The 12,639-nt window shown below is 46.6% G+C and overlaps 1 protein-coding gene across 1 annotated transcript; it reads right to left on the bottom strand.

Annotated features, from left to right (window-relative positions):
• Window positions 1–439: 439 nt before the first annotated feature.
• Window positions 440–11,991, bottom strand: LOC146203909 (uncharacterized). The gene is made up of 4 exons (XM_084603652.1): window positions 11,837–11,991; window positions 10,464–10,734; window positions 9,544–9,753; window positions 440–814 (listed from the first exon to the last, which is right to left on the bottom strand). Exons 1-4 carry the CDS (start codon window positions 11,989–11,991, stop codon window positions 440–442), a joined length of 1,011 nt encoding a protein of 336 aa, XP_084459778.1.
• Window positions 11,992–12,639: the final 648 nt, after the last annotated feature.

A 12,639-nucleotide genomic window follows, 5' to 3' on the forward strand; every position in this document is an offset into this window, starting at 1 on the left:
AGATTTTGGCTCAGCCCGTATCAGTCGAGCCAGCGAAAGTCAGCTTTTCGTAGCTTTTCTGGTCTAGTCGGTTCATAGTATAAGGCTGATTCTGCGGGCGGTGTGAAAGAGAGAATGAAAAGGAAGGGAACAAGAAAACGAGCCAGTGCTGTCAGCACAGTTTTTTTTTTTTTTTGGTTATAATTCCGGGTGCGTGTGTGGCAGTTTCTGTTTTTTTTTTTTTTTTTTTGTATGTGATGCTGCTGCTAGCTATGAAGTAGTTGGAAATGTTGCTGTTATAGTTGGTGCCGTTGCTGTCGATGCTGTTCTTGCTGTTATAACTGCTGGTGTTGTTAGTGGGGTCGCTGATTTTTACTGTTGTCGTTGTTCTTTCCCTTGCTGTTACTGTTGTCGTAGTGGTAGACTCACCAGTTATTTAGCTTCTCCCTCTCTCTTCTTTTTACTGTGGTGGATGTGGTGGTGACGCTACTACTGCTGTTGCTGCTTCTGTTTCTGTTGTAGCCATCGTTATTGTTGCTGCGATGATTGTGGTGTTAATAGTGGACGTTCCTGAAGCCGCTGTGGGCAGCATGTCGGCGCATTCGTCCTGGACGGTGTACGCCGGCGCCGTTCGGGGGCAAGCGAACGCGTCTTTGAAGCCGCTCAGCGAAAGCAGCGAATAGCGGCACACACGGTCGGTCAGGCTGCGATACCCGTGATTTTGTTGGTACCAGTTGATGCACAGTCCGACAAAGAAGAGCTGTTCGGACGTCATTCTGAACTCCTCCTTCTCCTGGCGGAAGTGGGCAGCGTGCTTTGGAACCTTGCGGACATCCTGCGGGAAAACAACGTTTGAACGCTTTCGTTGGGCAGGTTGTGAACGCGGGCGTTTGCCGTACCATGCAGCACCTTCGTCGATCAAACATTTTCCAGTACGTGCGCTCCATTAATGACAACGGGTGCTACAAGTGACTGCAGGTGTCTGTACGCATATTTACCAAACGTTCAGAATAACAGGCTAGTGGGTGCATTTCACAATTGAGAATGACGGCGCGACGCACACTACACATGAAAGCGAACAACACATGCGGCACTAAACGTTGTCTGCGACGATTTCTAAACAGGGGGACGCGAATAATGCGCAGCTGTTCGTTAAGTGCAAAAAGAAATGAGCGAAAGAAATAAGTGAAACGATGCGTTGCACTTCTCCTGACTGTTGAGCCTTTCCCTGAGGCAGGGAACATCTTTTGCTGGCTGATGAAACCGGGGTCATAACGCCGCCGCTCAGAGCCTGGTGCTTGTGGGTGTCGGCGTTTTGTCATCAGAATGATTATTTCACCGACGCGCCTCTGCTGATAAACGCGACATGCTTGTTAGATGCTGGTAGCCCATCTGCCACGAAATGTTTGCCACTTTTTTCTGGAAGTAGGTCAAGAGTGCACAAAAATATTGGGACACTTAAGACTCCTTAAGAACGATGAAGCGAAGAAAGTCTTTAAGGTTCTACAGTAGTGTTTATTTGACAGAACCCCGCCGATCAGACAGTGCCGGAAAGTGGCCTCTTCCGTGCCGGATTCAAGATGAGTCGCTCCACTCGGCGGCGATGGCGGCGATGGGCCAGTAAGGCATTCGCCTTAAAACGAACACCTGCAAACTAGGACCGTTTCTTGCTTCGCGATGTCTACTTTCTTCCTTCTACCATTAAATAAAGTTGGGGCTGCTAGAAAGCCTCTGCGAAAACTGTTCATTCGTGAGAAGGCAATGGTCATATGCGATGTAGACTGCCAATTCACTGTGATTAAACCAGGCAGGCTATATCGACACGGAAATAGCGGCTGAAATTTCGAAAAGCTTTACCGCAGTACCAAACGGAGAACCGCAAGGCTGACCAGCCTTTCATTTAGAACGGGGCCAACTTAAAGAGGGCTCTCGCTTTCGCAGGCCTACATAATATCCGGTGAGTTGCCTAACTATGCGAAGCTGTTACCTGTCGAGGATGGAACTTTGTCGCTAATAATTTGATCACAGGACCAGCGCACTAAGAGTCACGATAACGGAAAGAAAATTTCATTGCAGTTGGCCCCTAAGTCGAAGATGTTTCGGCGAAGCCACCAAGACCACCACTGTCACTTTCTCATGCTTACCAGCTGCGTTGCCAGCTAATTACGGTGTCTGAAGTTGGTGCACATATTTGAGCCCCTTTACGGCGCTGTGATATTAACAATGACCTTTTCCTTCGCTCAATATAAAAGGGGGTTCTAACCGACCTGAAGGGCAAAGACTGATTGCATAGTCCGAGTAAACAGCGACGGCGTTGTAAGGGCAGTTGGAAACCGTCTATTGCATTCTTTCTCATGTTTATGCAAGTAAATTTCTGTTGTCTTCGCGGGATTTTTGTTTGTTTTCAAAATAGGGCTGCTGCGAGAGAGAAAAATTAGGAGCACGCTTAAGCTTCACCTTAAGGGTAAATGCGATAGCGCTTTTAACACCACATTTACTTCCGGGACTTTTTTATTTCTTGTTTAATTTATTTATTGTCTAAAATTATTATTATTGTAGCATCAGTACACATCGCAAACATACGTTAGCAAGTGTTACGTTCACTAGGTGCATCCTTAACACGCTTAGTACCAATGACCCTTTCAAATACAAGTTCTGCCATCCCCCGACAAAAGCACTATATCTGAAAGATGGGAAACCTTTAAGCAAAAAGTTAAAATGAAAGCAGTAGAAAGAGGTTGCGAACTCAAGTTAATAACACGAAAAGAGGAAAAATCCTCAGGGAGGGACTTCACGCGCTAGTTGAACTAGAGACAGCAATTCCTGACGGGTTTATTCAAGAAATCAAACTAAAACTGGAGGAGTTCGATGAGGATAAATACAAGGTTGCAGTGATTCGAGCACGGGCAGAGAGGCTGTTGGCCGGTGAGGAGCCCAGGAGCCTAATAAATGTGCCTTATCGGACGGAAAAGCTTACATTCGAGGCAAATAAATCTTGAAAATGGAATATTATATGGGTATACATCCACTGGATTCCAAGGGAAGGAAAGCGTAGCAGGGGGCGGCAGAAAGTTAGGTGGGCGGATGAGATTAAGAAGTTCGCATGGGTCAAGTGGATGCAGCTAGCACAGAACCGGGTTAAGTGGAGAAATATGGGAGAGGCCTTCGCCCTGCAGTGGGTATAATCAGTCTGATGATGATGATGATGATGATGATGATGATGATGATGATGATGATGATGATGATGATGATGATGATGATACATCACGCGACCAGGCAGGTATCATGAGCGCTTTTGAAAATCACTATATGCGACTGTTTGGACACAGACTGCCGGAGAAACCCGGGATTCGGGAAGATTTTCGGTCCGTCATGCCAAAGCTGGACGAAACTCTTGAAATAGGTATCACAGTCGGTGAGGTTGAAAAAGCCATTGACGAACTTAACACCGGAAAATCGCCGGGTCCTGACGGACTAAGTGCTGCCTTTTATAAAGAGTTTAAAGGTAATATCGCCGGTGCCATGCATGGAGGCTTCATAGAATCCTTTGACCACGGATCACTACCACCTTCTTTCACGCGCGCACGCACGGTTTTAATTCCCAAAAGCAACGAGGAAGTTAAACTTCGCTCTGTTAATGGCTATAGGCCAATAACGCTAACAAACGTCGACTACAAGGTCCTTATGAAGGTCTTGGCCAGCAGGCTTCAGTCTGTTATTAAAAAAGCTAATTGGTCCCCACTAGACATGTGGCATTAAGAACAGGACTATCTACTCAGCTTGTCTTATAGCCTGAGTCGCTTTGGGACGTTAAGCCCAACGAAACAAACCAAACCAACCTATCTACTCAAACATCCATGTGGCAAGGAGCATACTAGAGCTTTGTGACAGCGCAAGAGTGGCCATGCTGCAGATTGATATCGTTAAGGCGTTCGACAGGGTACCACACGACATCGTCTTTCTCTTACTCGATTATGTTGGTGTCGGTTCACTCATTAGTGATGGGGTCAGAATGGCGTACAGAAATTTCACCACCAACTTGATTATAAACCGCCAGCTATCGCGTAGCATAGCTGTACTTTTTTCTGTACGTCAAGGCTGCCCTTTGCCACCTTTGCTGTTCGCGCTATTCCTTGAACGCCCGTGCAGGAAAATTCTGCACAGCTATGCATACGGGGTCTTAGGTTCCACACTTGTGAGATCCGAGTGCTTGCCTACGCATACGATGTTGCCGTGTGTGTGTGTGTGTGTGTGTGTGTGTGTGTGCGTGCGTGCGTGCGTGCGTGCGTGCGTGCGTGCGTGCGTGTGTGTGTGTGTGTGTGTGTGTGTGTGCGTGCGTGCGTGCGTGCGTGCGTGCGTGCGTGCGTGCGTGCGTGTGTGTGTGTGTGTGTGTGTGTGTGTGTGTGTGTGTGTGTGTGTGTGTGTGTGTGTGTGTGTGTGTGTGTGTGTGTGTGTGTGTGTGTGTGTGTGTGTGTGTGTGTGTGTGTGTGTGTGTGTGTGTGTGTGTGTGTGTGTGTGTGTGTGTGTGTGTGTGTGTGTGTGTGTGTGTGTGTGTGTGTGTGTGTGTGTGTGTGTGTGTGTGTGTGTGTGTGTGTGTGTGTGTGTGTGTGTGTGTGTGTGTGTGTGTGTGTGTGTGTGTGTGTGTGTGTGTGTGTGTGTGTGTGTGTGTGTGTGTGTGTGTGTGTGTGTGTGTGTGTGTGTGTGTGTGTGTGTGTGTGTGTGTGTGTGTGTGTGTGTGTGTGTGTGTGTGTGTGTGTGTGTGTGTGTGTGTGTGTGTGTGTGTGTGTGTGTGTGTGTGTGTGTGTGTGTGTGTGTGTGTGTGTGTGTGTGTGTGTGTGTGTGTGTGTGTGTGTGTGTGTGTGTGTGTGTGTGTGTGTGTGTGTGTGTGTGTGTGTGTGTGTGTGTGTGTGTGTGTGTGTGTGTGTGTGTGTGTGTGTGTGTGTGTGTGTGTGTGTGTGTGTGTGTGTGTGTGTGTGTGTGTGTGTGTGTGTGTGTGTGTGTGTGTGTGTGTGTGTGTGTGTGTGTGTGTGTGTGTGTGTGTGTGTGTGTGTGTGTGTGTGTGTGTGTGTGTGTGTGTGTGTGTGTGTGTGTGTGTGTGTGTGTGTGTGTGTGTGTGTGTGTGTGTGTGTGTGTGTGTGTGTGTGTGTGTGTGTGTGTGTGTGTGTGTGTGTGTGTGTGTGTGTGTGTGTGTGTGTGTGTGTGTGTGTGTGTGTGTGTGTGTGTGTGTGTGTGTGTGTGTGTGTGTGTGTGTGTGTGTGTGTGTGTGTGTGTGTGTGTGTGTGTGTGTGTGTGTGTGTGTGTGTGTGTGTGTGTGTGTGTGATAGCGTAAGTGTGAGCTTTGTCCTGAAAATAATCCAGGAATTTTGTGCTCAAAGTGGGTTTATTAAACTTGGACAAAAGTGTTGGTTTGTGGCATGGCTCGTGAAACACCAGACTAGCTGTTTTCGAGAATGTACACTGGTCCACAACGCCGAGCACATACCTCGGTGTGCCACTCGGCATCTATCGTGAAAGCGGGTCGGTTTGGGCCAGCAAGGCGGATGGAATAAGAGAGCTAACCACCCGGTGGTGTGCGCGCGACCCGGCTATATTCGCTTGTGCTATGGTCTGCAATGTGCTTCTGGCTGCCAAAGTGATGTATATCATATAGGCCCCCTTCTGTACGCGAGCGAATATACATAAATACCACCGTGTATTTGCGACATTCATAGGGGGTCCAGTTGGGAGAGGACGTCACGAACGAATCTCTTTCGGCAAGTCGGTGAAGGGGGCCTTGCCTTGTCTCATTTGTTTATGCGTGAAGTGGTGTAAACGTTCATGCTTCACCACGATCGAGTACACCCTTTCTTACAGTTTTTTCGTCCAATGTTTGTTGTGCAATGCATTGCCGGACTTTGTTGTGTCATCTGTTGAGGATGGACGTCGTTACTGAACATCGCTTTACCTCACCGAGGTGGTCGCGTCTTATCGCTTCCTTGTCACGCGTTTCTCGAGAGAGTATTTATGACAAATACTCTATTGATGACAAAGAGAAAAGACCTGACGATGGCTTTAGTCGACACAGCTCTCCCCGTCCCATTGTATCGCTCATTTTTCAGGATCTCATCCGGGAGAAACGTGTTAAAGCGAGTGAAAAAAGATAGGGGTCACGCCGGCAACGAAAACGTCCACACAAGTACCCTGTCAGTAGAATCCTGGCTGAACGAAAAGGGTATTTATGTTCCTTGGGTCACGCAGTGTTTCCTCTGCAAAAAGGAGGAGAACGCAGAACACGTCTTTATTCACTGCAATAATGCCGTGTTCTTCTGGGATGTGCTCCAACGTACACTGAAGAAATATCTCCCGCTCACACCACACGAGATTAGGTATTTACCTGTGATGGATGCAGAAATGCCATATAACACAATTTTCCTACTAAGCGGGCGCAGTGTAATGACTTTCCGGCACTGGTATCCTGGGACCCGATCTATATATGAACATTTTGTGGAGAGTGTTACGAAAATCCATGAAGTCCTAATATACAGAGACTACAGCGAAGTAGCTGCATGCGGTCCTGTTTGAAAAACTCTATCAAATAGAAAAATTACATTACACACTGCCAGTCTGCCAGTTAGGAGTGCTAAAGGTGTGTAAAAACATGACATGTATTTTATTATATTACATTGTACTTTATTGTGTTGTATTGTATATTGCATTGTATAATATTGTATTATAGTGTTTTGTTATATTGTACCCTACAGCCTAAAAGGCAATAACGATTAAAAAAAGAAGCCCTTTGCAGCCTGTATGCGCTGCGTGCTTTCCTGGCAAGCAGCGGGCTTGAGTTCGAACCCCTGGGGCGACAATTTTATTTTAATAAATTACTCCTATTTTTTAAATTCCTATTAGCGGGACTACCACGCCAATTTTGTCCTAAATTACCTGTGATTACTTTAAATGGCTTAAATAAATTAGAACATCCCCCCAATTTATAGCTTTATTTGAATGTGGGGTGATGACGTCATGGCCTTGTCGATCAATGAGGACTTTTCCCGGAGCGGCTTTTCTATTGAACGACGTGTATATGCTATCGCGTAAAACGCTAAAAAATTAAAGGTGATGCATGCTCTGCAAGCGCACGATTTGAGTGCCTAGCAAGCATTTGACTGCACTAACGGCTGCTTGGCTATTAAGGCGAAATCCTTTCCGGGCTCGTGGAACGAAATCCTGTGCGCGATATCTGTGCGCTGATGTGTCGCTTGCTAATAACAGATGTATGAGGAGGAAAATTAGCAGTCAATCATCCTGATGACGTCACCAGGAAAACAAAAATCCTGTCTCCACCGGGAATCGAACCTCCATCCCACGGAACCCCAGCCGCGAGCGCTTTAACTAACTGCGCCACGCCCTGGATCGTAAACCGCGAATCATAATTCTCTTTGTCTACTGTGAGAATGATAGTAGCGATGACAATGACGTTTCAATTAGTGATAATGACAATGACGACAGTTTCAATGATAATGACGGTGCATTTAGTTGATAATAACAATGAGAGCAAATACAATGTGCCGTGTGCAGCAGCAATGCTCACGCTTTCGCATTTCTGCAGTGTAGATTCTATTGCTCTTGGATTTTTTTTTTTTCAAACACTGAAAACACCTTTTGTTGGTCATTGCAAATACTCTTTTTTATCTACTCATAAAAAGACACACAAAGGTTTTAGAGACGAGCGCGCCGTCGCTTTTCATGCCGTCATTTGCCACCACCACTTGTTCACTCACGCCACATACGCTGACATCATAGAACATTTGCTGTCAATGCTGCTGTTGCTAACGCACCTTAGGAAAATTATCAGGTGTGATCGTATTTACCTGGTGTTGGTGTATTTTATTTCATTGAGGATTTATATCCCCTTCATAACACGTGATGCCACCCTTCTACCACTCACTAGCATACACGGTGGTTTCGTACTCGCTTACCGCGCGAAATTTTTGCGCTAGCGAGGGAGCTATTTTTTTTTTCTTTTCTAGGATATATTGCTCCTTTAACGCTTGCGTATCGTAGGCCCGAGGGCACTCCCGTGACCCGCCGAAGGTATCGACAGATCTGAGGAGTGCTACCTTAGACGGCTCCAAACCGGGTGTTTTCTAAATCCCGCCATACTTAAACACATGGACCCGACATTCACAGGTAGGTGAAAATTCTGCGGGCAGTGTGCTGACTTATACCACATGGTGTGGGCCTGCCAGCAAAATACAAAACTAAAAGCAATAAAACAGCCAACTAGGGAGGGCTGGGAGGCGGCCCTGTACAGCTCGGACCTGGAGGCCCAGCGTGTCCTGGTCCAGAGAGCTCGGGCAGCGGCGGCGGCCGATGGCGTCCCGGAATAGGGTCTGCCACTCAGCTCCACAACGAACACGCACCTCCCTTCCCAAATCATATCATCGTAAATAAATGTCTTCTCCTCCTCCTCGCTGAAATCGCTCACCAGTAATCATTGCGCATTAAAACCAGATTGTGCACTCTTGGTGCTGCTCAACTTTTCTGAATCTGCCAACATTCTTGTGCATCAATTTTGATCGTAAGGCAACTGTGGGATATCGCAAAATGCTTCTATTTAAATTTTTTAATGAACGCGAAGAAAGGTCTTTCTTTTAATGTAGTCCTGTCCTTCGCTCTCATAAAGGCTGCGGCAGAAAACCAATTGGGGGGATTATTAATAGCAGAACACTACGAGCCTCAAGAGGGAATGACTGATTGCTGTAGAAGTTTACTTACCGGGGAAAAAAAATGATGTTCATAAATACGTACCAGCTGAGAAATTCTAGAGGGGATTCTAGAGGGGCGCGTGGCGTACGTGACTAGGAGTAAAGCAGAAATTTGGGCTTATCAGATGCGTCATGTATCACCCTTTGTTTCCTGCGAAGTAGGGATACCAGACCCCCTTCTCATGCGATGCCACGTGCATTGGACAGGCCGATAGATGTGTAAATGATCGTCTTATGGAACACTGAACACAAGAAAAAATCATAAACTATCCCACACAGCCATCCACTGCAGAATTTTAAATGTAAACATCAGAAGTAATGTGAAGAACAGAGTGCAATAGGGCGACTCTCTTTAACAGTCCACCTTCCAATGTAAAATGCGTCCCAAATTACTAAATACGTTAATTCTGTTCCACAACGGTGATATGGCAACACGCGAGGCCTTCCACATTTACATCAATGGCGCGGCATGCGTCAGCAGCCCTTCCGTCGCACTGTCTGAGAGGGAATTAAGATCTATTTCCTCCCCCGCGTCGTTTATATAACTGTCTTGTACTGAAAATTTCCCTCAACGCCTCTATATATCTTTCGTTGCTTCAATAAACCTCAGCCTCCTCCTCCTCCTGTCAGCTGCCGCGCGGCACGGAGCATTTGCCTATAGCAACACCTGTAGCTCTTACAGGCCAAACTGCAGCGCGACACGACCTCCAGTATTGTACACAGAAGGAGTAGAGTTATCGCTCTAAGGAATGTCCTTGCCCCGAATATCTGGGTATTGATACCTCATGCGTTCGAGCGTACAAAAAGGCATTCTGACCTTGTAGGCACTGAAGAGGATCTCGGTGATAACTGCAGCCTCCAAGAATCGCCTTTTGATCTCGCCGGTACTAAACCCGTCATCAAGGTGCTGTCGGCGCAGGCACTGGTACTTCTTCCTCAGTGCGTTGACAAAGTCATACGACCAGACGGTGTCGTAACTGCCAGTCTCGTTGAAGATGTTTGGGGCGTTGAAGAACAGCTTGCTCACCTGCGATTTCCATCACTCTCGTTTAGTATACAGTATTATTTTTGGTGCGAATTCAATAAGCATTCATTGCAAAAGAACTGTGAGTTGAGCTAGTTGGTGCATCATTCTTTAAAAATACACAGCGCAACAAACATAGGACAAGCGAGTAGACGGGAACAGCGCTGTTCCCGTCTACTCGCTTGTCCTATGTTTGTTGCGCTGTGTATTTTTAAAAAACATTCATTGCAAGTAAACTGGAGTCGTAATGCACGAAATGAACTGAATTGAATTTCCTCCCATCGAACTAGTCATAGTAGCTATTGCCTTTGGCAGTTACTGTGTCAAACCGAGAATTCTGGCTGACTGCGCACGAAAGGTTTTTTTTTTTTTTTTTTTTTTTTTTTTTTTTTTTTTTTTTACTGGCTAAGCTCACGAAAACTAGAAGTATATACACTGATGTATACTCGTGACGGGATAAGACGCCGGATACCTTAGCTCAAGTAATGTCGGTACCTGATAATCTCTCAGTGCACCTTGCACACGGAATGCTCCAGCTGGCCGTGTTTTTTGAAGCGCGATTTTGCAAGCGTTTTTTAGCGGACAGCTCGCTCCATTGCCAGCCATGGGTAACGACAGGGGAAGCGGTGAAAAGTAAACCGACTTTAAGCATTAAAAGAGTCAGTTATTTCGCCCCATTGACTGCGCTCAAGACGGTTACTGAGAGCACACACCTGCTGTACAACCCTACGTCCGACGATAGCGTAGTTGAGCGAGAAGGACTTGTCGAGGGGTGGCACAATGGTGTCCAGGCCGAGGTGGATTGTGTTGTACACGCTGACCATGTGCGGCAAGCTTTTCCTAAACGGGGGCATGAAGAACTTGCTCGTGTTCGCCGTACTGTCCAGCAGTAGGCTCACCATATACTGGGTGGTGACGCGGCACAAGCTCAGGTAGCTGTCCAGATAAGTGCCGTCTTCCTGGTCTGGAACGTGCATGTATAACCTGCGTGGACCCGTTTGTTTGAAGCTGAAATTCTTCCTCTTCACCCTAGCCCAAACGTGAGTCCGATATTTAAGTGAGGACAATTCATTCTACGTCCCTGAAAACATAGAGTAATGTGCAATAATTGCAACAAATATTCAGCCCTTCATCGCCAATTTTCACGAAATCGACACCACGTAGCACAGCGCCGTGAACTAATCAGAGAAGGATAACGAACGGAACCGCATCGCTTGCTCCGTTGCCAGAGTGGTCCGCCGGTGCATTCAGTCGTTGCAGTCGGAATCATGGCGTAAATTCTTGGAGCGCTGCGTGAGTATCTGCAAGCTATGTAGGGAGATAAGAATTGCGATGTATCACTTGGGATTTTTTTGTATGTGAGTGCTAACCGTACAGAGAAAATCGGATCAACAAAGGGATATCGAAGGCCTTTTGCCCTCGAGTGGCTGATTATGATACAAAGAAAGCATGCAACCAGAAGGTTTCCGAGCGGCAATGAAAATCTCTCGATACCACGACACAGCGCACACGTTATCGGGAATCTAGCCTAATATTTCTAGAAACATGATATGCCTGCACTTAGGAGAGCGTGTATAAAACGGTCTCCCTAGACTCGCTAGTTCCAACCACTCTAGCACGGGCATCATTGTCATCGGCTAACTTTGTCAGCTGAACACGACGCTGTAGCGCTTGTTCTTTGAGCAGAGTACTCGCGTTTGCTAACGCTCCGCAGTCTGACACCTATCACTATTCGTCGCCGTCTTAAATCCTGTGATTCTTGGCAACCTGAACACCTATCATGTCATGGCAGGCATGCAGGCACCATGCTGAAGAGTGTTAGCTCTTTGCTAACCCCAGCTTCTTATTGCTAATCGCTGATTGCATTGAACATGTCTATCGCCATCATGTCCCTTACGTTATTTTGTGAAGGAGTTCGGTCAATCAACCAATACGTTGCTACTGCACTTCATCCATCTCTTTTTTTTTTTTTTTTTTTCACGCAGCATACATACACCCAGGGCTATGGTGGCTTGTTTCATACGAAAGCAGCGTTATATTTTGCTTGTGTAAACTGAAATTGAAAGCTGAGCCGCAAGGCCTTTACCTGTCCACTTCGGCGACGTCGTGCAAGGCACCAAAGGTGTAGGGTAATATCCGCAAGGTGGCAATCTTGTTCATCATTCTGACCTCACTCTCCTGAGCTGGTTTGTGCAAGGAAGTGATGAAGTTTGCAGTAGAGTTCTTGATACGCTCCGCCATGTCTACGATATGCTCTGTGTCGGTGCGGTCCACATGGTCGTTCAAGTAGAGTCTCTCGACGGCAAAGGGCATCAGCCTGCGTCGTGGTTAAAACGATACTTCTAACGGGAAGTCTTTCTCTTGCTAGTTATAGTCAGCAAGCTGAAGGAAAATTGGGACACTGGGCGTAAATCAGACAATACGGGACTTTTCCTATCTTGTGAGAGTGCGAAACCCTTCTTGCAGTTCGGGCCGCTTTCTCTATTTCCACGCAGTGCTGCGCTTCTCTTTTTACAATATTGTTTTACACTGTAGTCACCTTCCAACCATTTTTCACATCTCAATGCAAAAAGCCAACTTTTTATTTCTTTTGCCGTTGCGAGCCAATAATTATATCTCCGAATAACAGGCAGTTCGAACTCTAAAAGTTCACCAACGCGTAAATCGCAAACCCAATAGACGCTAACAGGAAATGTTTCTGTTCAAGTACCGGCCTCAGTGGCTTTAACATTCGGCTGCCAATCTCAAATTTCACGGGATCTCACCCCTCCCACGGCTGCTATATTGCGATAGAGTAAAAATATTAAAACACCTTTGTGCTGTGGGATCCCAGGTGGCCTAATCAATCCGTAGCCCTATACTACAGTCTCTCTCATAGTCCATCTGTCC

This window comes from Amblyomma maculatum, chromosome 1, assembly GCF_055883805.1.
Source record: "Amblyomma maculatum isolate TAMU_Amacu chromosome 1, ASM5588380v1, whole genome shotgun sequence".
Classification (NCBI taxonomy): domain Eukaryota; kingdom Metazoa; phylum Arthropoda; class Arachnida; order Ixodida; family Ixodidae; genus Amblyomma; species Amblyomma maculatum.

Coding starts and splice junctions, on each gene's coding strand:
- LOC146203909 (XM_084603652.1), bottom strand. CDS start 11,991: ATGGCGGAGCGTATCAAGAACTCTACTGCAAACTTCATCACTTCCTTG. Junction 9,754..10,463: donor GACGTAGGGTTGTACAGCAG/GTGTGTGCTCTC, acceptor TGGAAATCGCAG/GTGAGCAAGCTGTTCTTCAA. Junction 815..9,543: donor TCCTCTTCAGTGCCTACAAG/GTCAGAATGCCT, acceptor GTTTTCCCGCAG/GATGTCCGCAAGGTTCCAAA.